This window comes from Lissotriton vulgaris, chromosome 3_2, assembly GCF_964263255.1.
Source record: "Lissotriton vulgaris chromosome 3_2, aLisVul1.2, whole genome shotgun sequence".
Classification (NCBI taxonomy): domain Eukaryota; kingdom Metazoa; phylum Chordata; class Amphibia; order Caudata; family Salamandridae; genus Lissotriton; species Lissotriton vulgaris.
In genome coordinates this window covers 59,890,390-59,917,495 of record NC_141690.1, presented here as the reverse complement: position 1 = coordinate 59,917,495, position 27,106 = coordinate 59,890,390, and the positions used below count along the sequence as shown (strand labels likewise).

At 48.2% G+C, this 27,106-nt stretch overlaps 1 protein-coding gene across 2 annotated transcripts in view; it reads left to right on the top strand.

Annotated features, from left to right (window-relative positions):
• Positions 1 to 27,106, top strand: part of TBC1D19 (TBC1 domain family member 19) — a 989,099-nt gene that overhangs the window by 899,317 nt on the left and 62,676 nt on the right. For both annotated transcript variants that reach the window (XM_086964506.1, XM_086964505.1), the window contains one exon: positions 7,755 to 7,846. In XM_086964506.1, the coding sequence (XP_086820632.1) occupies positions 7,755 to 7,846 (92 nt within the window). The remainder of the gene's footprint in view (positions 1 to 7,754; positions 7,847 to 27,106) is intronic.

Below are 27,106 nucleotides of genomic sequence, written 5' to 3'. Positions count from 1 at the left end.
TTTACTGTGGGTCCTTAAAATAATATCCAAAGTAGATCATGATATATCTCAAACGATGGAATCTACGGGAATGATAGCTCAAGAATGTGTCATACATAAGGAAAGCCCAATAAGGTTCTCCAGGACACACATTTTACTCTATACCTGGTAAAGAACCAGTTTGGGGGCTACCTCCCCAGGTGTCCTGGCCAACCTTCAGTTCACCCTCCGAAAGCAAGCGTTGTGCATCTATTGAGCCGACATAGTACAGATTTCTTTTTTAAAAGCTATGTCCTATGGATGGCAGATGATCAGAAACTGGCTAGAAATGCCCCTTACTACTAACCACCAAAACAGTGCCTGCCTCTTTGGGGATTTTGTAATCCCATTTGCAGACCCCCGTGGTCAAGTGCCGCCTCTCACAAGTATATGACACCCAAACAACATTCAGTCGGGATTCATGATAACTGGTGACAAAAATGGGCTTAGAGCCATATACAAAAGCCAACACCCAGTACATGTCTCCCAGGGAAGTATTTGTTCCCGCGGCCGAGCCACATAGATTATTTACAGCTTGGACGCGTAAATGCATGTATTTACGTAACCCATAGTCACATACCGTGGTTGCTAACCACAACGGGGCTCTAGTTACCCATGACTGCAAGCCGCAAAGGAATATTACATGCGGCAAATGCCCCTCGCATTGCCCCCTAACAACGAACGGAAATATCCAACAACTCCACTTACTCTCCTGTCTTCACACGCAAAGTCACAACGCCACAGTCTGGAGTATCGGAATCATGCGATATTTCCTCAGTTTTCCCGGCAACTTTTAAAGCCCTCGAATCCGCATCAAGTTGCATGCGTGTGACGTCATTCACATAATAAGATTGCTACCATAATTTGTCGCCGCACTACATGGCACCAAAGTGACAAGTGGATTTTGGTACAAGGCAAGTAGATTTAGGAAGCAAACTGCCCAATGGACAAGTCGATATTTTATTAAACTCCACACCCATGAGGGGTGATTCAGATCGTTCAAGGATCAGGGCAACTAGCAACAGCTAATATTGCACTACCCTAAAACTTTGGTTTAACCGTAAAAGCTCAGTGTGCGTCTTGGACAGGAAAGGAGCTGGTAAAGGCTCTTAGAATGTCAGAGAGTTTTTTTTTTTTTTTAAACCTTTATTGAAAAAGACATGAAAATACAAAAGCAAGTATACGGCCTTTGTGGGTCGGCCGGCATCTATCACAATACAGTACTGGATAAAAGGTACACAGCCCTTCAGCCGACAACCCAGAGGGCCCGGCGGCAAGTAGAAAGCCATGTCTAGCTATATGTACATGTAAAGGAAAAGAGAGGTTTTGATTTTATCTTTTTGCAAACAACCCCTCCAACCAACAAACATAAAATAAAGACTGCAAGGGCTCAAAATAAAAGACCCAATCCTGGTGAATCCTTCCGGAGAGGGGCACCGTGTCTGCACAGCTGCATTGTCAACAAACTGGATGTCCGGAATGGAATGTAAGAGGGATCAGGCAGTAGGCAACAATATTCTAATGAAACCTGGAGGAGAGGAAATGTCATGTTAAGGGGACTGGAGACGTTCATGTAGCGGCTCAAGGGGAGAGGTGCAGGTCTCACCACGATATTGATTCCAGTGACCCCATAGTCTAACCCACCTCTTGGGCCTGCCCCTGGAGACATATACAGTTTTTTCACGGAACATGCACCAATCCATATTCTTAGACCAGGCAGACAGACTCAGAGGCCTCGCCGACCCCCACAATTGCGCAATATCACGCTTCGCAATCATATTGCCCAAGGTGGCCCACTGCGTTTGGGCAACATTATAGTCGTTGGGCTCCCATACATTAAGCAGGCATCTCCGAGCCTCAGGCAGAAGGGAAACACCCGTCACCTCAGACATAACACCATGCACACGGGTCCAGAATGAGGCAACCGCAGGACATTCCCATATGATATGGAGGAATGTACCCACCATACCACAGCCACGCTTACACAAAGCATCCGAAACAAACCCCATCGCAACAACCGAGGACCCGTCATATACACTCGGTGTAAGATTTTTAATTGCACCAGTCTCAGACGGGCCGGGATCGCCACCTCCTTTGGAGAGGATATCGCCGCCTGCCAGTCCTCATCATCAAGCTCCACGCCATCGCTGGTCCAAGACGTGCGGAGCTGCACAAGAAGGTCCACCCGATGGTTTATTAATTTCTTATATATTAACGAAATCGTACTGTCAGGGATATGCTCGTCTAGCACTCTATCCTCAAGGGGGGAGGAGTCCGGGACAGACGTCCCAGGCAACATCACTGAAGAAAGGGCGTGTCAAACTTGCAAGTAACGAAAGTGTTCGTGAGGGCCGAGTTGAAGTTCCCGTCGCAACTCCTCAAAAGATTTGATCTCGTCCTTCCGCAATAGATCACCAACCACACTGATTCCAATAAGGTCCCACTTATCGAACCCCTTGGTCCTCCATAGATTACCCAACTTTTCCGACGCATAGAGTGGAGTCGCCCGAGTGAGGGTGTCCGACCAACCAGTGGCAGCGGTGGCGTGGTGCCAAACCCTAACCGCAACTTTTGTAGGCCCGGTAAGGGCCACATCAGACCGTTTCGAGTAAAGCGCCCTATTGTAGTCTCCACCCGGAAGCAACCATTTATCCATGGCAAAGGCCGGACTAGATGCCGGGCCATACATAGCATGAATAATCGGGCTCAGTTGTGAGGCCCAGTAGTACCGACGGATATCCGGCAGCGCAATTCCGCCATCGTACCATGGAAGCGTAAGCTTAGCCAGGGCAATCCGGGGACGGCCAGCCCAGACCAGTTTCCTTTGCAAGCTTTCCACCTCACGGAAATAGCTGGAGGGCACTAGGTCTAATGTGTTCTGGAGAGCATACAAGAACCTGGGAAGGGACATCATTTTGAATAAGGCTGCCCTACCCACCAGGGACAGAGGCAGCCTATTCCACGCCTTCACATCCGCTCGTAGCCGAGCGAGCGGGGGAAGCAGATTAAGCCGGTATCTTGTCGTCGGGTCCCGTGAGATGTGGATGCCTAAGTACTTGAATCCCGTGGACGAGATCTGTATCGGACAAGTACGTGGTACTAGTGGGACATCCTCCGTAAGCGAGTATACGCAGGACTTAGTCCAATTAATGACTAAACCCGAGTTCCTGCCAAAGGAGCTGAGGACATCAAATAGTACTCCCAAGGATTTCCGCGAGGAAGTTAGGTAAAGAAGAATATCATCCACATAAAGCGAGATGCGATCCTCAAAACCGGGGGCCCACCTGATGCCTTTGAGAGAAGGCTCCCATCTCAACCAAGCTGCCAAAGGCTCCAGCGCCAGGGCAAAAAGCAACGGGTAAAGGGGACATCCCTGTCGTGTACCCCGACCCAGAGCGAAGGGAGCCGACACTCTACCATTAACGACCACCTGGGCCAAGGGCTCCTCATACAGCAATCGGACCCAACCAATGAACACCGGCCCAAAGCCGAATTTAGCCAAAGCCGCCCATAAGTACGGCCATTCCACAGTGTCAAACGCCATAGTGGCATCTAACGAAACCAAAATGGCCGGCTCACGCAGCGTGTCCGCTCTCGCCAGCACGCCATGAAGACGACGTAGATTGAGCGCAGTGTTACGGGCAGGAAAAAAACCGGATTGGTCCGGATGCACCAGTTCACTTATAACGGTTATCAATCGGTTGGCCAACACCTTCGCCAAAACCTTGGGTTCGACATTTAGGAGAGAAATAGGCCTGTACGAGGTACAGAACTCACGTGGTTTGCCCTCCTTAGGAAGCACCACAATGGAGGCGAGTCGTTGTTCCCTGGGAAGTCGGCCTCTCTCTCTCGATTCTAAAAACATTGCACGAAGATACGCCATTTTGTCTGGGCACAATTTGTACAGCTCGATGGGCTGACCATTTGGTCCCGTAGCTTTGCCCGAGCGAATGGAGCGAATAGCGAGCGCTACCTCATCCGTGGAAAAATCCGCCTCCATTTGCTCCCTATCAGATTCAGACAGACAGGGCAACGCGATGTCTCGAAGCAAAAGATGGGAATCCTCCTCAGGCTGATCCGAGACTGGAGCATACACCTTACGAAAGTGTGAGGCAAACTCCTCCACTATCTCCAGCGGATCCGTCACACGTACCCCATCCTCACGCTCGATCACAGGCACCACACGACTCAATCTCTCCCGTTTGTCCAACCACGCTATCAACTTCCCGGCTTTATCACCCACATCATATAAACGGCCCATTTGCTCCCGACTCATGGCTTTCGCAGCATTCGTGACCAAGGTCTTATAGTCAGACTGTTTTAACTGCAGAATATGCAACTTCTCCTGCGTGACTCCAGTTTCAAGTTCTCTCTCCAGAGTGGCCACCTCAGCCTCCAGCCGTTCCACCTCCTCATTGTGCCGCCTCTTTGCACCAGCAATAAGCGAGAGCGCCTGGCCCCGTATCACAGGTTTAAAAGCTTCCCAGATGGACACTGAGGACGAGACAGAGCCCACATTCTCAGCAAAATAAAAGTCCACAGCTTTAACCAACCCCGCTCTAGTCTCTGGAGTCCGGAGATGCCAGGGATTGATTGGGGCGATTCGGCCTCCAGCAAATGAAGATCAATATGAACCCACAGCGGGGAGTGGTCCGAAATGCCTCTGGGAAATGTTGGGCCTCTCGCACCGTCGTGGCCTGGGCAGCAGGCACAAGTAGATAATCAAGCCTAGCCAGACTCCCATGCGCCCCAGAGTGAAAGGTATATTGGGCCTGACCCGGATGCAGCATCCGCCAACAGTCTACCATACCAAATGTATCTAGCAGCCCACTAAGGCCAGAGTGGGATGGTGTGAGTGTCCTGGGAGGGTGTCGATCCAGCAAACCATCCATGACAGAGTTAAAGTCACCCCCCATCACTAGAAGCCCTTCGGGAAGCCCAAGCAACAATTTGCCCAAGTCAACAAACGTGGTAGTCTGCAGGCCAGGGGGAACATAAACCGAAAGGACAATAACAGTTCTGCCCTCCCCCCTCCCGACAATTGCAGCGTATCGACCCCTGTCATCCAAAATCGTGTTGTCTATCTCGATGGGAAGAGAATTACGGAGCATGATACCAGCACCCCTGGAGCCCGAAGTAAACCCCGAGTGCGCCACCAACCTGTAGCCCCTCCGATTCATGACATGAAACGTATTCCCAACCAGATGTGTTTCCTGCAGGAGTATGATGTCGGGAGAGTGACGTTTTACATATTGAAGTACAATGCCCCGCTTTATCTTGTCCCCCTATGGCCCATAGACGACTCTATGCTGGCGATAGCTCCCATTATGTCTCGAAGAGTCGGTTCTTCCGACTCCTGGGTGCCACTACCCATGCTCTCCGAGGTTTTCCCAGTTCCACTCAGCGAGCCCTTGTTCCAAGCAAATCTTTCCATAATGGAGGATTGGGTCCCGCCACCACGAGTTGCAGTCTTGAGTGACCGTTTGTCACCCTCCGACTTAGCCGCCATGGTGGATAATCCGCCCCGCCGGGGCTTCCGAGATCTGGTGGAAATGGCTCCCACGAAGGAAAACTCCACAAGGTGTTGAAACACAGGGCACAGTGGGGAGTAGGCAGGGAGCTGCAGCAGCCAGCAGGCTCGAGATTAGCGATCTCCTATCTTCACGGCCAGGGAAAAACGAAACCGAAAGTAGTTCCCGGGCGTCTGTCACATACCACAGGCCGTTGTTGTTCAACTACTTTCGGGGTGCTCCCAATGCCCAAGGTCCGGGATCAGCCACGATGTAGGCCTCAGGGCTCCAGAAGGAGCAAGTCGGGCATCCGGCGTCCAAATCAAATTCTGAAAAGGGTCTTTCAGATCAGGAGAGTCACGGCAAGAAGAACCCGTCGTCTAAAGCAGGATTAGTGCCAGGATAGCCGGTGGAGGCAGCGAGGGTCTCGGGAGCTCAGAGCTCACGCGACCATCTTGGATGCGCGCTAAGCTCCTCCTAGAATGTCAGAGAGTTGAGACTTATGCAAATCACTGCACTTGAAGTTTTGGAATGATTTCTGTTCTCGATCCTATTGAAGGTTACCAAAGGCCTTTCGGTTGAGTCTGGAATTATCAGATGTAAGAACAATTTGGCTTCTAGGCTAGGCAGCTGACTTCCTCAGGATGATCTTGATGTATGTGTCGGCTCACTAGGCTTTTCTGTTGTTCTTCTGGTCAGGGTCCTGCTCATCTTTTGTACTTGTGGTCATCGTATTACCACTCACCACATTCGGCAGAAGGAGCTTTCTCTTCTTCCTGCATGTTATCTATGCTATCTATGAAATAGAATACTCAATAATCACTTGTTTTAAAAATTTCGTGTGTTTTTTGGTATAACTATACCCATGGTTTTATCAAATTTACACTTATGCACAAGGGGGAAACATCCTTCAGACCGAAGCCAGAATCCTGCTATGGCTTTACAGCGCCGGCAAAAGATCGATGTGTCTTTAGTACACATTTGTTCAGCATGCAAATAACGACTTGCCTTAGGGGGGCGCTTCGGTGGAATGGTGTTGGATTTAAAGTCCAACACCTTCCCTACTGTTGCGCAAACTGGAGTTAAAATAGTAAATTATCTATTCCAAAATCTAGCGCCCCCCCTAAGGCAAGTCGTTATAACGACTTGCACGCTGGACAAATGCTTAGTAAAGACGCATTTGTTCTAATGACGGCGCTGTGATGGAACAGCATGACTCCGGGTGCGGAATACCGTCACATATTATGCACAAGGTGCTTTAAAGGTTCCTTACTAACCAGGTATTGACTCTCCTCCTATTATTTTCACGGTATCATTGTTTCCCTCATGTGCAGAGCACATAACCTAGATGTGCAACATGGTCTGTGGTTAAACACTGTTTGCAATAATGGAACTCCTGTATATTTTCCGACTGGTTGTGGGAGTTCACCTGCCATATGAGCTTGATTCTCACAAACGTTCTTGCTTATTAGAAGGTTGCTAAGAAGTGGAAGATGCCTGGATGCAGGAGCAATGACAATTGAAGTATAGCAATAGGCTTAGCTTCGCTTCCTCTAGCCATGCCCACCTACCTGCTCCAGTTCATTTGCAGCGTTTACATCTCTATCAGCGGATACAAATTCAGAAGCGATGATTGCTTTGCACAAAGGACATAATTAGAGTATTCAGTACCACATGAAAGTTCCATGATAGAGGAGTGGAGGAGTGTGGCTCACTGATTAGAGCGGTAGACCGTGATGCAGAGGTCTGGCCCGGGACCAGGGTTCAATTCCCGACGCGGCAGGGTCCAGAGCCCAAAAATGTCCACGGACTCGATAATTCTCGCCTCGGTGCCTACTCTAATCATGGGGTCCCACGCTGCAACTCTGGGCAATAGCTTGCTTAATCTCCACTACGGCGGCCCACCCGCTGCGGGATGCCTGGCTTTCACCTTGGGGATGCCCAGTAAGGGTTATCTCACAGGGAAAAGCCAGGACGGGTTCCCAAGGCAAGTGCCTTGATGCCTTCGGGTGATACGTGCAATACATTTACATGATAGGCATCCTGTGGCATAACATCTGTCAAAGTTTGAGCCCTCCAAAAAGTGGCAAGAGTTCAAAACATTTGGTATTAGAAGCAGAAGCATCAATTATCAGATGAGTAACCGTTTCTGTTTTGCAATTTCACTGATATGCACTTGTAATAAAATAATCAATTTGGAACTAAATATGTATATTTCTTTCTTAGGGAATTGTGTCATTGTGTTTGCTGTTTGAGTCCCTCCTTCAGACCCACCTCCCGCAACTTTTTTATCATCTTCGGGAAATTGGAGCCCAACCGTATGTATTTTGCATGCAATTATTAAGTTGTTCATAATGATTTCCTTTTTTTTGATGAACAAATCATATTTAAATGGAGATAGAGATTACTCATGCCCCCCACTATGCCTACGACAAACCTTCCCAAGTTATGCTGAAGTCTCTAACTTTATCTTTGCTAAGTGTTCCTATGTCTTTTTTTCAAATCAGTACTTTGCTGGAATGATTAGGTCTCGCCTGTCGATGCGCATGCGCATCGAGCAAGCGAGACTATGGGGGCTTATCCACTCTTTATCCACTGCAAGGAATCGTGGCGATTCCTTGCAGTGCCCGTGACTTTTAAGCTCAATGCGCATGCGCATTGAGCTTAAAAGCGCGTGCACGTCTGTCTTGTTTTACCCGCTCCGCCCCCTCCCCTTCCCGCCGTGTCGCATTTCTCCTCCCCCCTCCCCTCTCTTCCCTCCGTCTTGTTTGTTTATTTTACCCGCTCCGCCCCCTCCCCTTCCCGCCGTGTCGCATTTCTCCTCCCCCCTCCCCTCTCTTCCCTCCGTCTTGTTTGTTTATTTTACCCGCTCCGCCCCCTCCCCTGCCCGCCGTGTCGCCGTGTCTCCGATCCTTTCGCTTGAGGAGAAAATAACGGTAATTTACAAGCCAGTGTAATGACGCCACACATATAAACCAACAATTTTGCAAGAAAACGTCCAGCTCAGACTCCTGCAATCATAGAATAGACAACTAAATAGCACGGATCACAGACTCATTGAGGAAGTGGCCAGACCATCCTCAACTTAGTCACCAAACTGCAAACCGTCCTGAAACAGCCAAAGAACAATCTTGGGGATAACTTTCACAACTTGGTACGCCCACGGCTAAACAAGATATCACAACCGTATTCAGTCTCAACACGGATAAGCAATATATCTCTCAATATAACATTTGCACAACACTATGTACTGTAAGCAGGACCTCTCAAATTATTGTTTCTGCGGTATTTTCAATCTTCTGGATTTATTTTATACTAGCCAATGTATTCCGCCATCTGCTGCATAGTTTACAGATTTCAACAAAACATGTTTCCAGCTCAAAGTCAGTTGCAACACAATGGCAGACCCATAGCAAATATTAGTTGGTTATCTTTTGGTCGTTACAGCCTGATATCAAGCTGTTGCCGATGAGATTAAACAGTTACATAGGCAGTAATAATGCCCCAAATTGATGAAATGTGGACTGGCTTTTTGTCTGTGCTTGAAAAAAACCTTATCATCACCGGAATGCACATAATAAAAGAGGGGCACCTTTTATTATAAGTGTGCACATAGACTTTTTTGTGCTAAGTGCAAATTGCAACTTTTCAATAAATATTTTACTCTGAGTGATAGAAGGGGCTCTGTTAGTAAAAAGCTGTTACGTACTTTAGGATGCAATTTAATCACTTGTTGAGTAACATTTTAAACAGTATCTTGCTCCAATAAACATGTTTTACGGAGTGAAAAGCAAACCTGCAGATAGATTTTCTTGCATTACCCCCTGGCGGCTGATCGCGGTTAAGCACAGACTAGACCGATGTTTGTCGGAACATCAAATAACCAGTCCCTGCTGTTGCTGACAGTGTATTTTGGTTTATTAAATCCCGTGAACGTTGAGCACTGCGGGGAATACACTTCACATTATGCAGTACCAGTGTCACGTTCCTCAGCGTTTCTTGCTACACAGCTCCTTCTGTTGCACCTACTTTCTGCCCTGGCCCCTCACCCTCTCCTTGAGGTGAGCTCGGCATCACCCTCGCTCATAGCCTCGAATCCATCACCCTGCTTCCAGTATGCACACCCCGAGCACGTCCTCGAAACACATTCCCTTTCTGTCCATTCCTATGCATCATTCATTTATCACGCAGACACCTCTCAGATCCGTTTCAAAGCCAAACTGCAACTTTCTTGCACTCTCACTCCTCCTCACTCACCCTCAACCCCTCACTCACCCTCACTCACCCTCAACCCCTCACCCTCAACATCAACCCCTCACCCTCACTCACCCTCACCCTCACTCACCCTCACCCTCACTCACCCTCACTCACACTCACCCTCACTCACCCTCACCCTCACTCACCCTCACCCTCACTCACCCTCACCCTCACTCACCCTCACTCACCCTCACCCTCACTCACCCTCACCCTCACTCACCCTCACTCACCCTCACCCTCACTCACCCTCACTCTCACCCTCACTCACCCTCACTCTCACTCACCCTCAACCCCTCACCCTCACTCACCCTCAACCCCTCACTCACCCTCACTCACCCTCACCCACCCTCACCCTCACTCACCCTCAACCCCTCACCCTCACACAGTGCAATAGGTCTCGGAGCATTTGAGTTAGAGCTTTTAGAAATGTTTATGGCTTTTTTTTTTAATTCTTTAGCATTGGCTACAGGAAACAAAAATGCTAAAGATTTACAAAAAAACCCATAAACAATTCTAAAAGCACTAACTCTAATGCTGCGAGACCTATTGCATTTCCAATGCTTGTTTTTAATTAGTTCACTTTCCTTTACATTACAACACATTTTCAAATGCGGTAATCTTTTGTGGATAAAACATGCCTTTTATACTTTAAACTGCCCACAATGCTGTACCTTGTAGCACAGCTCCCATCCAGTTCAGATACGATCAGTGGAGTCCTAGATTGTGCTGTTACATCAGATTGAGCAACTAAATCAGGAGTACATGTCTGCCTGTCAGGTTCAGAGAACCTGAGGGATTCTATATGCTCAGCTTTATATGCCCTGTGGCACAGGAGCGAGGCCTTGAGGTTTCCCAGTCTTACAGAGTCATGGATGGCAGTCAGTTTCAGGGTTTGGTACCAGCCTTGAGAAGGCAGCTGTCATTAGACTGTCCCCGACAGGTTGCCTTCTTCTACCCAAGGAAGCATCCTTAGAGGGGTGTCAGGCAGAGCAGAAGATGCTGGATCTGCCCCTTTGACACTGTTCTGCCAATGAAACTAGTGCTCTGCCTCCTGGTGTAGCAGCTGGTATACTCAGCATGCTCTTTGAGACGCATAGACTACTGTTTCTGCTTTTATCTGCCAACTGTTTAAGACCTGTTTTCAACTACACCAACACTTACAGCGGTTTAATTTCTTGTCAGTCTCATTTTCTTCTTTCTGGTTCAGTGGCCCTTCTCTTCTTGTATTTGTCACTTCCCTGGAGCATAGCTGTGTTACCTTCCGTTGACTTGTATCCTTTCACTGCTTCCCTTTCTCTTTCAGCACTTCATGCAGGTGCACGTGTTTTCCTGCTCCCTTACTTGTGGCTACTCCCCAACTCCAATCCCTGTTTCCCCTCTCATCCTGCCATGTGCTCACTGTGTTGTTGTCTCTGAGCTCATTTGATATGTCTCTCAGCATTAAGGAAACACTCAAGGTTACTGTTGACTCTTCTTTACCGTAGTTTACATGGTCACATCGTACCTGGTCTGAATGAGAGCCTCTAGGAAGCCCCAGGAGCCATGCCTGCCTCTATTCATCAAAGATTTAAAGGACATGTTGATGGTCATGGGTTTAGACTGGGTGGCAACATTTACATTTCAAAGAGGACGGAAGTCAAGTTGCATTCCTCTTTCACTTCTGTAGTAACGCACTCTTGTCTGATTAAGTTTTCAGCTCCAAGACCTTTCATTGTTTCTGAAAACCAAAAGGCCTTTCAAAATCACCATGTATGTTATGTTAAATTAGTTTTATACAACGCACAGCTACCCAACAAGGGTTTCCAGCTCCAAACTTGATAGAGGACAAAAAGAATAAAAGAAATCGGAAATACAGTTCAAAGTGAATTATTGGTTAAATAACCAGGTTTTTAAAAGCTTACGAAAATTCATGTATGAAGTTTCATTACGAAGTGCAATGGGAAGAGAATCCCATATAGATGGACCAAGACAGGCAAACAAACGACCTCCCATTCTTTTGAGTTTAATTCTGGGCACCCAGAATGTTCCCTCAGTGGCCGAGCGAAGTAAGCGAGGGGGGCTGGTAAGGGTGAACTAGAGTTTGCAAATATTTAGGAGCAGAGCCAGCTTTGATTTTATGCAATGCACTCATGGCCTTAAACTTAACACAGTGTTCAACCATGTGTTCCTAACCGTGGTTGTTTCTAACTGAAACTGCCTTGTGCCACAAACTGTTGTGCCTATAGAAAAAGACAAAGGTTGTATTTCCATGGTGCTTGCAATACATTTCAATACGGTTTTAGTCATAATGACACCCTGCAGTGAAACAAGCATTATAGTATCTACTAACCCCACTGTGCAGTTAAGCGATTGCAACCTTTGCTGCACATGCATTGACTTTGCAGCAGTCTCATCCAGTGAAATAAATGTGATTATTATTTGGGGTGGGGACTGGCCATTTAAAGGAATAATAACAGCACTTGTTGATTAAACAGAGCTCCATCCCCTGATAGATATTGCACAGAACAGACAGGCTTACTTATGCAGTTCCAAATTCCCCCTCGAATTAGAAAGCTAGAGTACATTTTAATGAACAAAGTGACACCAAAACAATGACATGTCAATTAGGAGAACCAGAGGTATGTGTTTTTAAAGATTTAAGTGGTGAAACTAGCAAAGTAAATAAAACGTCTATGAAATTAATGGTCATGGCAGATCAGAACCCAAGTGCAATTTCAGAGCGACCTCCGTGGAGCCGGGTCAGATACACCAACGGGCTTGGCCCCTATAAAAGTCTGGAGGTCAAAACGTTCAAAAAAGTTTCTAAGTCTCATTGATCTGCAACAACCACAGGAGTACACTTCTAAAACTCCAAGGACATTGGGGGAGGCACTTAGAGACTCACAGGTTGTCAGGCAGAGATCCAGTTGCCTTTGGTCAGCTGGGTCATTCCAGGAAAAGACATCTTGCAGCTTGTTTTTTCATTGCAACCACAAAAGAGGTCACCCAACTGACCCTTGGAGTCCATGACTTTGTCCTGTTACAAAGGGCAACTGGTCCATCCTTCAGGGTTCCTCCCAAGTCACAAACAGCAGGTCCAGTCCTCTTCTGTTCTGCCGCAGGTCCAGAAAGTGATGTGCTCCACTTATGTCTGGCATGAGATTGTGAATGGGGATGACTATTGCGCACTCCCTCACCAAAGGGGTGAAAAGTTCAGAGGGGCAAATCTACCCACATTTTCCAATTCCAATTCCAAAAATTCTTTATTTCGGCCATATAGACCATAAAAGATGCAGTGCAAAACATTACATACATAAAAATACATTTTAAAATACATTGAATAAAATTCACTCTCCCAGCGAGGAAGAAATTTAATAACACTAGAAAGTTCAGGGGGCTTCAGAAGATTTCCTCTTTCTGATCAACCATATAGCCATGAGAAATTTGGAAACAGCGAACACAATGTGGCCCAGGGTGCTGGTTTTCAGAATCCTGTATGCCTGTGCATACTCTCTGAACCCTAGGTTCTTGCATAGCGGCGCTATCCAATGTTTCCTGGACCTTTGATATGCGGGGCAAACAAACAGGATGTGGAGGTCGTCTTCCAGATGGCTGTTACAGCAGGGACAGGTTTTATCGCCCCCGTTGGTCCACTTGCAGGTGTATGAGTTGATGGGGAGTGTGCCAAGCCTCCATTGAACAAACAGTTTCCTCGCCAGGATGGGGAAAATAAAATCCATAAAAGGTTCAAAGACATATGAATTTTGGATTCTAAAAATCGCAAAGTTAGGGTGCCGCTGTTTTGAGCGTCCATCAAGTGTGCAAGGGACCTGTCTTTATAAATTTGTGACAGGGCTTTGCGCGAGATTGTTTGGCAGCCTCGCGCAGGGTCCTCCCAGAGATCGCGGAGATTCATGGCAAACAGTTCGTTTTTCACAAAGGCGAGCCAAGGAATTTTGCCACTGCAGGTCAAGCTCATGACGTGGGTAAGATCCTCCCTATAGTGGTGAAGTTCATCCGTAGACCAGAGCCTGTGCCAGAACTTCACTGGCTTTGACACAAGCTCCTCTGCAATAGGGGGGAGACCCATGTCCATTCTCAGAGGCTGAAGTGGCGTAGCACGTGGGAGAACTAATAGGCGCCTTAAAAAGCTATTTTCAACTGTTGATAAGTCCTTTACCGCTTTATGCCCCCATAACTCACTGCCATACATGGCCGCTGCCTTGGCCTGGGTCCTGTAAGTTTCAAGGGCCGGACTTATGGGTTTGAAGGAAGAAGTATTGGCCACCTTCAAGATTGCGCCCGACAGTTGGGACAGTTTGATCCTAGATCGTGCTATCTGGCGATCCCATGATAAATTTTCCTGCAATGTTACCCCCAGATATATGAAAGTGGACACCCTCTCAAGGCTGGCAGTCCCCAGGGTGGGATTGGGCCTGGTTTTAGTTGGTGGATTAAAGATCATAAACTTGGTCTTCTCTGTATTCACCTCCAACCCGTGCTGACAACAGAAAAGACCAAATCCATCCAGAATCCTCTGGATCCCCATGGGGGATTTGGAAAGGAGGAGGGTGTCATCGGCAAACATAATTGCCGGTACCTTCCTACCTGCCAAACTTGGGGCGTCGTTGTCCTTGACGTTTTCCATGTGTGAGATGGCACTATTAATGAACAAACAAAACAGGGTCGGTGCCAAGACACAACCCTGCCTCACACCTCGACGGACAGGGAACCTGGCTGAAAGATTGCCATCTCTCCCACACCTGACTTGCGCATAGTTGTTCTCATGCAGCCTGGCTAAGATGTTAAGTAGCTGGGGGGGAACTCCTAGCTTTTCCAGCACCTCCCACAGTTTCCTGCGCGGGACTAGGTCAAAGGCTGACCTCAGATCCACGAAGACCATGTACAGTCTTCCCCCCTCAATCCTCACCGTCTTCCAGTAGAGGAGGAGGAGGCGGAAGATCTGGTCCATGGTCGACGTGTTTTTCCTGAAGCCAGCCTGCAAGGGGCTCATGATGTTATTATCCTCTACCCAGTCTAATAGATGGTTCAAAATAAGACGCGCAAAAAGCTTTTGGGGGACATCTATAAGGCTAATTGGCCTATAGTTTGCCGGACTCAGAGGGGACCCTTTCTTATGGATCGGCACTATTTCAGCCCCAAGCCAAGAGGAAGGGACCGCTATACCTCCTAATATAGCATTAAAAAGGATAAGAAGGTACGGGCCCCAGATGTCGGGATGGTGTCTGAAGAGATCACCGGGTAGCTTGTCCAGCCCCGGTGCCTTCCCTAGCGCTAAGCGCTCCAGAGCTATCTTCACCTCACCTAAGGAGAATTCCAGGGCCATGTCTGGAAGACAGGGGAACTCCGCCGCCATCCCTTCGGGCCATAGAGTGGCCTCTTGATACAATGCTCCGAAGTGGGCCTCCCAAATAGAGGGGGCAATATTGGGTTCTACTGCGGATATAAGATCCCCTGCTCCGTTATTTACCAGGGCTCAGAATTTTCTAGAATCTTTGGATTTAAGGGCCTCAGTCAGTTCGTGCCAATGGTTCCAATCCCACTCTGCCCTTGCATTGGCCAATGCCAACTTGTACTCCCTCCTAAGGGCTGCAACCCTCACCTTGTCACTACCCTCTTTAATGGTGGAAAGTAGCTCGGATTTAATTTTCCTGCAAGTAGAGGTGTACCAAGTCGGGGTACGAGTCTTTTTCCTTCTTGAGGGCACCACCGGGTTGAAGACATCTGCAAGGTCCCTCACTAAGGCCTGGTGAATGCCAGATAGTCTCTCATTGTAATCAGAGGGTCTTAGTTGGTTAATGAGAGCATCTACCTCCTGGAACCTGGGGAGTGCTAAGCCATATAACTTGTTAATAGCATCTTCTTTGTCAACCAGCTTCCCCCATTTCACCCGACGCCTGCTTGTAGTGAGGAGTAAGTCCCCCTGGTCGACTCCGGTGTCAGTAGTTGACATCCCTGCTCCAGGGGCCGGATGCTGGATCTCCAGCAAAAGGGAATTGTGGTCACTATCTGTCCTTGGGACCACTCTAAAATCTTGAACTTTAGGCCACATATCTATGAATATGTAGTCCAGCCTTGACTCCTGGCCCTTTCTGTTGAATGTGCACACCGAAGGAGTGTCAGAAGGGGTGCGTCCATTGCATGCCCTCAGTGCAAAGTTCAAAGTGAGGGAAGTAAGTTGTACTGCCAACGGAGACCAGGCTTTGGGGTGAGGTGAGGAGGAAGGTGGAACTCCCCAGTGATCATCCTCGGCAGTAAGGGGACCCTCCATTAGGCCCTCCAGGGGTTCGAAGTGGCAGTTGAAGTCCCCTCCCATCACTATTTTCAGGTCACCTGGCAATTGTCCTAGAAAAGATGTGAGTTCGACTAGGGTGGGGGATTCATTGCCCACAGCAACTGGTCGTGAGTAAACGTTAACAATGGCCCATGTTCTTTTACCGGGCCATCTGAGGAGCACACACTGAATGTCCTGTGAGAGTGTGTCAATCCTTTCCACCTGGCACTCAATGTGGCTCGCCACCCAGATTGCTAGACCACCCGAAGGTCTCCCCCTCCCATTCCACTTTGCCGGGATTTCAGAAACATCATACCCCCTCCTAGACTGTGGTTCCCTTGCCCACGTCTCCTGGAAAAGGAGGATATTACTTTTATTAACCAGGGTTTCCCATTCCGGGGTGCCCACCTTACTTGTGATGCCTGCCACATTCCAGGAGAGAATCCTTAACCCTGGACCTTGAGGTTGCAAACCTCCTTCACTTAATACGGGCGGGATAACATATGCAGGATTGCCCGGATCGCCCAGACCGGTTATGATGGGCGACGGGTGGGTAATACAGCATGCTCCACTGATTGCAATGTAGACGCAATGAGTGTGCTTGATGGTTCCTCAGCTTGTACTGGAATACTTCCCAAGGAGGTCCCCCCCTCATTGACAGAAACCTGGATCCTTTTGTCAGTTGCGGGAAGAGATATACCCTCCCCCCTGTCCGGAAACCCAAGGGCAGATTTTTCTGAATGTTGTAGTGTGACTCCCCTTTGTGGTCAATCTACTTGGTCCAGGCAGGAGAATCTGTTCTGATGAATGAAATTGCCATGGGCGGGCAGTGTGTTATGCTTGGGTCTGTACCGTGATCCGTCTATTGCGAAGCCCACTCTGGTCCAGCTCTGTTCCCTCCCCACAACTAAATTAGAGACATTTGGGTAGAAGTGTGAGAGGGATACTAAATCTATGTTGGACTTATCCGGCCTTACCAACCAGTTGCAAATATAAGGGGCAACCAGTGGGCTTTTGAAGCTGATTATGATACAGTCGCCCGCCCTGTTCTTGGGGGTAAGACCGATCCATGGGATCCTTCTAACCATCAGCACATCTCCTTTGATGTTAGGAGGGAGGGGCCTATTGATGTTGAGCCAGCTAATTACCTTATTACGGAGTGAGTCCTGTGGCTCTCTAGTGTCACCAGTGAGCTCAGGAACTCCCACCATAATCGCTGTGTAAGGCACTGCCTCAGGGGGCAGATTGACCGCCCTACGCCTAGTGTTAGGGCTAATGGGACGACCGGTATGTTCATTAGTAGCACACCCCTCACTCGTGGGTTGGGGTGGTGTCGGTTGCTTGGATCTTCTAGGTGCAGGGACAGGTGGCCTGGACGATTGTGAAGAGGGCAGTAGGGGGACATGACTACCTGTAATGCTGTGTTGTACCCCAGTCTGGGCCTGTATGCTTGTTCCAGCAGTAGGAGTCCCCCGCCCTGTTCTTGGGGTCTATTCCCCACGGATTCCCGGGGAGCCGTCTGTACACTTGGACCCAACCCCCCGCTAGGACTATTTCTGTTGTATACGTTTTCTATAGCCATGAGTCTAGCATCTATGGAGTCCAGTTTTGCAGATAAGGGTTCCAATAGGTTCTTAAGGATAACCGTAAGTGAGCTAATTAGGGCATCTGTGATATTAGGTGGGGTTCCACCAAATATAAACGGGCCAGAGCACCGTGGTACAACTGTGACTAATGGAGAGCCTGAATGATCAGACCCAGTTCCCGGGGAGGTGATCTCAGGAGAAGCCGAAATATCCGTGCTGACATCCATTATTGGATTGATTTTATCCACTTTAGCCCTTTTAGCCCCTCTTAGCTTCCTTGACCTTTTTCTTTTCGGAGGATGGTCCACTCTGCTGTCTACGGATTCCGTTAACACTACATCTTGCTCCCCCTCCTGCGCCTTGGTCATTTCCGCACAGTTCACATAGGGAGTGGTCTCCACAACCCCAGAGAGACGCAAGGACTCACTATCCCTCTGTAAGTTTGACGGGGTCCTAAGTTGTTGGAGGACTGACTCAATTGTCTGATCAATACTATCCATGAGTGATAGATGGGTAGCGTCAAGGGGTATTGGAGTACTAACATCAATTGAAGAGGAATCCGAGGGGGCCGCTGACACATTTTCTGTGATCACCTCAGGGAGAGTGTCTGGCACTGTATGACCTTTGTTGACCGCAGCACTGGCCTTGGGAAAAAAAATTTCCAGTGTACTAGAACACTGTTGAGCAGCCTTGCTCCTGGATACCCTAGTAGCCATGGCAAGGGAACAGTCGGGGTCCGCGGGCTGGTGAAATCAGGGGTGGAGAATTGGGACAGGCTCAACGTTAGAGGGGAGGCCCGGTCCGGTCCGGTCTCTGCCGGCCTCTAACGGCCTAAAACGGCCCGCTCTTTGCCCGGTCTTCGCCCTGGGGACCGCCCCGCGCGCGTCCCGCGATGCGCGTAGCCAGGGGCACTTATATAAGACAGGGGGGCGTGGCACTGGGAGGGGGCGCGGCGCGGGCGGGAAGAGGAACCAGCTGGTGTTGTTTGCAGGAATGCTGGTCCTCGCAGTCCCGCTCGCCGCGCCTCTCACCTCCTCTGCGGCCAAGAACACGAGTCAATCCGCCCCAGGCAAGGTAGGGATCTTCAGAAGCTACTCCGGTAGCATGCAGGCAGGAATCCCAAGCACGAAGTCACTCTCAAGCGGCACCCGTGGAGCGGGGGCCGCGAGAGGTGAAGTACACCCAGGCGGGGGGGGCGTGGCACTGGGAGGGGGCACGGCGCGGGCGGGAAGAGGAACCAGCTGGTGTTGTTTGCAGGAATGCTGGTCCTCGCAGTCCCGCTCGCCGCGCCTCTCACCTCCTCTGCGGCCAAGAACACGAGTCAATCCGCCCCAGGCAAGGTAGGGATCTTCAGAAGCTACTCCAGTAGCATGCAGGGAGGAATCCCAAGCACGAAGTCACTCTCGAGCGGCACCCACATTTTCAGTAGTTGCTCTTTGCCTTACTGCAAATAAGGCCAAAATGACGTGGCAGGGAATTTTTAAATTGCTGAATGGCTTCTGTAACACTAAACTTGGACTCTGGGAGTTGTGGGTGTGTAGGGGAGTTCACAAGGGTAACTACCAGTGTCCGCCCACATCTAATACTAAAATAAAGTCTGAAGCAGGCACTGTAACCACAGCGAACCCTAAGACAGACGTCTGGTGAGTTAAAAGTAGGTTCCTTCAGCAACTAGACAGAGGATACACAAGAATTGACATCCTTGTCTCTTCCTTTCAAGTGTGCCAAAGTGTTATGTTTGACTCAACAGACATGTTGGACAGGATTGGTAATGTGGTGTCAACAGAATGCCCACAGCACTTACTCTGCATATTCTATTGAGCTCAGAGGAGTCGTCTCTGCCCATACAGGTCAACCTATTGTGTGCTGCTGGTAAGAATGTCACACCATTTCATACCTCTTCCGGGACTAAACACGTCCTGGGGGTTTCTGGATAGATAATAGAAATTAGCCTAGAGGAACTTCAAGTAGGTAAAATATAACTTTTTACAAGTCGCTGTTAATTATTAAGTTTTAAAATTTTGATTTCACCTTTGAACTGTATTTTTAATAACTATTAAAAATGTTTTTTTTAATTATGTTTGTTAGGGTTCCTTTTTAAAGATACGGTTTTAGTATTTCAATCTGTACTCTGATTTGCTACATAGAACACCCAGGCCTGCCACATGAAAACAGGGTTTAGGGCCTTGTCACTGTAGGGACATAGCAGTATAAATTTTCTCCCTGTCCCACCTTTCAACACAATGGACCCTGCTTAATAATAGTTCAAAGGGAGGTCTTCACCTCTCAAAAAAGGGTTATTTTGACAGGGTGCATTGTTGGTTTTCACTGCAGCAGCCAGGCTATACAAGGTATGCCTATAGCAATTTTTGCGCGGCCACTGTCGTGGATGGCACAATAGGTTCTGTAGTCCACAAGTGGCATTTAGCTTCCAGGCCCTGGTTGCACTTTCGACACTATATATTATAGGGATGTACAGGCAACTTACATGTGCCAATTGTGTTTAAAGGAGGAGCACAGACACTTTACACCTGTTTAGCTAAGGTAAGATACACAGAGTCCCAAAATCAGCAAAAACAGAGTCCAACATGCAGAAAAAACGGATTGCCCCCATCAATCTAGAATGTGTTTAAAAATTAGCATTGTGTTCCTGTGCACAGCTGACACAAGACCACACACATGGAGGCACAATTGGCCAGAAATTCATAACATTATATGCCAAGCAATAACAATGAAATATTAATAGCAAAAATCCTTGAAAATTACTATCAAAAACAATATTCCTCCGCCCCCATCCCCTCTTTCATTCCCTTTACCTCCTAGCAACCCACAACATCTGGATACTTTCCCCCTTATCTCTATTACTGAGTTCCAGAGTTTACTGCATAAAGTTAGTTCCGGTTCCCCTATTGACTGCTGCCCTCCCCAGATCCTTAAAGAAATCTTCTTGGCCTGCCCCGACCCTGCCTTGGCACTCCTTAACACCTCGTTGGCCACTGGAGTAGTTCCCGACTCCTTCAAACAGGCAGTGGTGCTACCAATCTTAAAGAAAGCTAACGCCGACCCTTCGGCCCTAAGTAATTACAGGCCCATTTCCCTCCTCCCCTATCTAGGAAAAATCTTGGAGACCCATGTCACACGCTGTCTGAGCGCCTTTATAGAGAGCTCATCCTTTTTGGATCCTCAACAGGCCGGTTTCCGCCCCCTCCACTCTACTGAGGCGGTCATTGTTGCCGTCATGGACACTCTAAGAACTGGTGCTGACAACAACATCTCTCAAGCCCTCGTCCTGCTAGACCTGTCGGCGGCTTTTGACACGGTCGATCACTCTATATTGATCGACCGTGTCACTAACGCCGGCATTCGGGGCGTTGCCCTCGACTGGGTCAGATCTTTCCTTGATAAGCGTTCTCAAGCCGTACATCTCTCTACTTTCTCTGCTTCTTTCTCTTCTCTTTCCTGCGGAGTCCCTCATGGCTCAGCTCTATCCCCTCTGCTTTTTAATTTGTATATGCAGCCCCTTATGGTTTCTCTTCGCAAATCCTCTGCAACAATTTTCAACTACGCAGATGATCTGCAGCTGATATTCCCTATCAACACCTCTCCCTCTTCCCACATTGGTTTTCAAACCACCATGTTAGACATCTCTGACTGGATGGCTCACAGCCAGCTCAAATTAAATCCTACAAAGACTGAGCTTGTGCTGGTGGGTGGGCTGGCCAACCCATGGAACGATAGCTTTTGGCCCCACTCACTTGGGATCCCCCCTCGCCCTGTCAACTCTGTGAAAAGCCTTGGTGTAGTCATCTCTGGTGATCTTTCTATGAAGTCTCAGATCAGTGCGGTAACATCATCCTGCTTTTTCCATCTACGTAGGATACGCAAGATCTGTAGATTTCTCACCAGAGATGCACTTATCCTGGTCATCCTTGCTCTTGTTATCTCCAGAGTTGACTTTGCCAACACCTTATACGCAGGGATCCCCGCCTACCAGCTCCAGAGGCTACAGCTGATACAAAACCAGGCTGCTCGCTTAGTATATCACCAACCTAAGCACCAGCACGTCTCGCCACTATTACGGAGCCTGCATTGGCTCCCAGTGGCCAAACGTTGCACTTTCAAACTTGGATGCACAATTTTCAAAGCCCTTTTTTAATCTTGCACCTGCTTTTATTTCTTCCAGTTTGAAGCGGTACATACCCACACGAAATCTACGCTCATCTGCTGATAACCTCTTGCGCATCCCTCAAATCCATCGGAAGAAACATGGTGGCCTTCGTTTCTCTTTTTTAGCCCTTACATTTTGGAAATCCCTCCCCTCCCCCTTCCGCCACTGCCCCTCTTATGAAAGTTTTCGCAGGACACTGAAGACGTTCCTTTTTAAGTCAGCATTTGAGTAATCTTCTGCCCTTGCCCTCCGCATCTGTTATGAGCGCCAAGAAACCGTTTCGGTGAACGTGCGCGGTATAAGACTTTTTAACATAACATAACATAACAATGTGCAAATTATAGAAATAGTATTGTTGTATTTGTGAGTTAACATCATGGCTTTAAGGGGGGGAATGTCCTGCAAGATCTCAAACCCTGCAATAAATAAAAAACACACCATCTTCAACACAGTACTCAACCACTACCACTGCCTCCTGAAAGAAGCAAAGAAGAACACTCTATCAGGCCGCATTGAAGCCAGCAAAAGCCATCGTGACAGAGTTCTCCAACACCGCATTTGACAAGAGCGACATCACCCCCTTCCAAGAACTATGTGACACCCTGGTAGACTTCTTCGACAACGATATCTCAGTCATCTACGAAAACGTTAAACACCAAGCCCCCACCTCCAACAGCATCAGCCTGCTCACACCCACGAGTACAATCCCCGAACTTGTGCTCACCCATTGGGATCCTCTCACTACTCAAGCCACGATCTCCATCATGAACTCCGTGCACTCAGGAGCACCCAAGGACCCCTCTCCCACCTTGTTTTCAACCTCAGCAGCAAGACGATCAGCGACAAGCTCAAGAAAATCCTGAACACCTCTATCACATTGGCCTTCTTCCCAAAGGACTGGAAATATGCTGAGATGAAGCCCCTCCTGGAGAAACCTTCCGCCAACCCAGCAGATCCAAAGAACTACCTCCCCAATCGTCCTGCTCCCTTTTTCCAGTAAAGATTCTTGAGAAGGCAATCAACTAGCAACTCACTGAACACTTGTAACACATCAACCTCCAGGACCCCTCTCAATCCGTATTTGGGGCCAACCACAGCACAGAAACAGCCCTGATTGCAGCTACTAACGACATCAGGACCCTTCTAGACTAAGGTGAAACAGCAGCTTTCTTCCTTCTGGACCTGAGGGCCGCCTTCGATACCATCACATCCTGCTCAGCACACTCCACCACATCGGAAGCCAGGGAGCCGCTCTCAAATGGATCACCTTATACCCCACTCGAAGAACCCAGAGAATCTGTGTCCCACCGTTCCCCTCAGAACTCAAGATGATCACCTGTGGCGTCCCCAAGGGTCATCCCTCAGCCCCACCCTCTTCAACACTTAAATGACCCCATTGGCTAACACCGTCCGATCGCACAGACTCAACATCATCTTGTTTGCCAGCGACACCCAGCTCATCTTCTCCCTGTCAGAAGACCCCTCCACCACCAGAGACAACTTCCACAGTTACATGATGAACGTCGCCGACTGGATGAACGACAACTGTCTCACGTTCAAATCGGACAAGACAGAAGTTCCCATCTTTGGGAACAACACCTCGCCATGGTGACCCGCTGAGCTCGGCCCATTCCCAAATCCAACAGACCACGCCCGCAACCTCAGCATCATACTGGACAGCAAGTTATCTATAAAGAAACAGGTCAACACAGTCTTATCTGCCTGCTTCCACACCCTACGCATGCTCCGTAAGATCTTGAGGTGGTTTCCCAGTCAACACCAGACGGACAGCCACGCAGTCACTAGTCACCAGCAGGCTGGACTACGAGAACACACTCTATGTTGGAATTACTGCACGCCTCCTGAAAAGTCTATAGACAATACAAAACTCATCCACACAACTCATTCCCGACCTCCCAAGGCGGACCCTCATCACACCCTATCTCAAGAAGCTACACTGGCTCCCTATCCAGAAGAGATGTCCGTCCAAATATTGACTACGCACACAAAACCCTACACAATGAAATATTAGCATACATCAACAAGCCTTCCACTAACCGACCAGACACATACGATTTGCCCCCCTCTTGTTGCAGACAACCCCCAAAACCGTCAAAGCAAAAGCCGAGGGCACTCCTTCTCACACCTGGCAGTCAAAGCTTGGAATGACCTTGCCTGCACCTCATGACAGCCTCATCGCTCCATCAATTCAAGAAAGAACTCAAGACATGGCTGTACAAATGAACAAGTCACCACTAAGCCCTGAGATGCTCTTGGGTGATTTCCCGTGCTCTATAAATTCCTGATTGATTGATTGTTTGAAAAACCACCTTTGAAACGGGTGTCTACAAGCCCTGTATTCATGTCCTTATTTTCACAGAAAAACACTGATCAGTTTCTCACAATGGCCGTAAAAAATCTTAAGGTAATCCATGTCACATGGATTATATTAGAGGTAGTCCTTGTGAAATGTTTACAGGTTATACTTCATCTTGAATTGAATTCCCCAAGCATATTTGCTTTATATTACATTTCATAAGAGAATTTGCTTTTTAATATTGCATACTGTGACTTTTATATTGTGGATAACGTGAACCTCTTGGTGTCTGGGTGAGTACAGGTTGTGTTTGGGTGTTCCTGGCAGGAAAGTAATGAGATCTCTAGAGTTAAGACTGAAGATAGCACATGTTTCTCTCAGCAACAGTCATTGGGTCATACATCTGTTCACTGTAGATACTTGTCTAATCCTTGATCTCTTGCAGAGTGCATCTTTGCCTATTGTAATTATCATTCTATGTGAAAATGTGTGATTGAGGTATGCACAGCTGTTGAAATATTGACATCACCAACAGTGGCATAACAAAACTTGAGGGGCCTCCCTGCAGAGTGTAGGGAGTAACTCTCCCCGGTCCACCACCTACCACTTTGCTCAGTATATGCTGAAGGGACTCCCTGGAGCTTGGTGGCTTTCCCACACCACAGGGGCTGCTGGGGCTAATTTTACACCACACACTCTATTGTAATGATTGAAAACCTTTTACCACTTAGCTCAATGATTAATGGGTTCTCCTGGAGAAAATAAAAAGAAAGGAGTAGCACTAACATTCTGCATTGTATACTAATCAAGACTACAACATATAGTATTTGAAATAACAAAGATGATAAACGGGTAACAATATATATTTATTACCTACTGGCGGTCGCCAGTAGGTAGTTATAGTTAGGACCTACTTTCCATAGGAAATCCACAACATTCTATTTGGAATAACTTTGGCGCTGGTGGACGAATCTTTGCGAAATTCTTCAAGAAAATGGCCTGGTCCGCTCCGCTCCTTCCCTGAAAGTTTGGTCGTGATTCGTCAAGTGGGGGCCGAGAAAAAAGGGGGGTCCCAAAACGTGTTTTCCCTATGCAATTTTCCATAGGACCTTTAGCCAGGGCTACAGCCCGAATGGCTGAACGGAATTACACCAAATTTGTCAAAAGGGTAGAGTTTGGTTCGCAGATTGTGCTTTTTGTTGAATGGTGTAAATCCGTTCAGTAGTTCCTGAGAAAATCAAAAGTAAAATCATAGTAATATCTAGAGACGTAGTACTGTACGTGTACCGAAAACCGTACAATTACGGGCGCGAGCTGCATGTTGATTGGATGTCAACTGTCTGTCAACACTCCAAACCAGGAAGTGTTGGCAGCCATCTTGTGCCTCGTAGAACCGAGTCACAAGAAAACAGTAAAACAAAGTTGAAAAATAAGAAAAGGGGGCAGGGTAGAAACATCCTGACCCTCTAGGCCTGCTCAGGGGTGCCACATAGATCTTTAGGCACAACATATATATTTTTTTTAAATAAAAAATCGCGGGGTACGCGTATGGTACGCGTACGCAGTGGAAAAGGAAAAAAAATTGGAAGTCCGTTTTATTCATAATTAGCCCCCGGGGGCCGAATCCCAGGGGCAATTTTTTTCCATAATGGGGGTCTTGTAAGACCCCCCCCCGAGCTCCAGGGAACGCCACTTCCCGGGGCTTTATTTTGAAGTATGCGGTATGCGGGTGGCTCACCCCCCCCCGCAGCCTCGGGGACCCCCACCCCCTCGGGGCTTTTTTAAAATATATATTTTTTTAAAGTATGTTTTCAGCCCCCCACGCGTACCGAAAACCGTACAATTACGAGCACAAGCTGCATGTTGATTGGATGTCAACTGTCTGTCAACACTCCAAACCAGGAAGTGTTGGCAGCCGCATTGTGCCTCGGTAGTACCGAGTCACAAGAAAACAGTAAAACAAAGTTGATAAATAAGAAAAGGGGACTGCCACCCCTTGGGGCTTTTTTTAAAATAATTTTTTTAAAGTATATTTTCAGCCCCCCTCTCCCCTCCTCCCTCCCACACGCCCCGGGGACCGCCACCTTCCTGAGGCAGTAATATGTAATATGACCTTCCAGCCCCGGGGACCTGCACCCCCGGGGGCTTTTTAATGTTGGGAGGGGGTCGCGCGGCCACCTCCTGGATCCATTGATGGCCCTGGGAACCACCACCTCCCAGGGCCGGCTCCTGCAGTGTCCCGGGGTGCCTACCCCCGGGACACTGCTGTTTGCTATGGTAGGGCGGGAGCGTCGCGGCTCCCACTTTACCACAGCAAACCGCTTTCCTATTTGAAAGAGAGAGCAAGTTAATCTGCTCTCTCTTTCAAGTAGAAAAGCAGATTGCTTTTAGTCAGAGAGAGCAGCATGTAAGCTGCTCTCTCTTACGAAAAGCAATGCCGGCTCCCGAAGGACGCGGGGAGCCGGCTGGGACCGTGGGGGCATTGGGGCTCCCCCCACAGTTCCCAATGTTATATTTGAGCTCCGGGGGATGGGGTCGCCGGGGATTATAAACAATTAGTGATAGAGGCTATTTTTTTTTTTTTACTATCTATGTTGAATCTATGAATGTATGTTGGCAGTGTGTGTTGACTAGGGTTCGGCTGCTATTGATGGGGAACAGATAGTACTTCTTCTCCCCGTGGTTTTATTTACCCCCTAATTCTAAAGGGAGCTTATACAGGCCGATTCTAGGTTGGCAGTGTGTGTTCACTAGGGTGATGGTGTTTGTGTACCCCTTTGCAGCTCCTAAAACATTCGAACATATAATTTCTGTAAAATCTTTTTTTGTGTTGGGGAACAGAGTATTACCCCGGTGACTTTGTCATTCATGTATCTTTTTTACTTTTTTCTTTATTTGAATTCCGCTTTATTTACAGTATCTTTCTACCTTTCATCACAATGAGTTCTACAGCGTAGCGTCCGTTGCAGTGTTCTT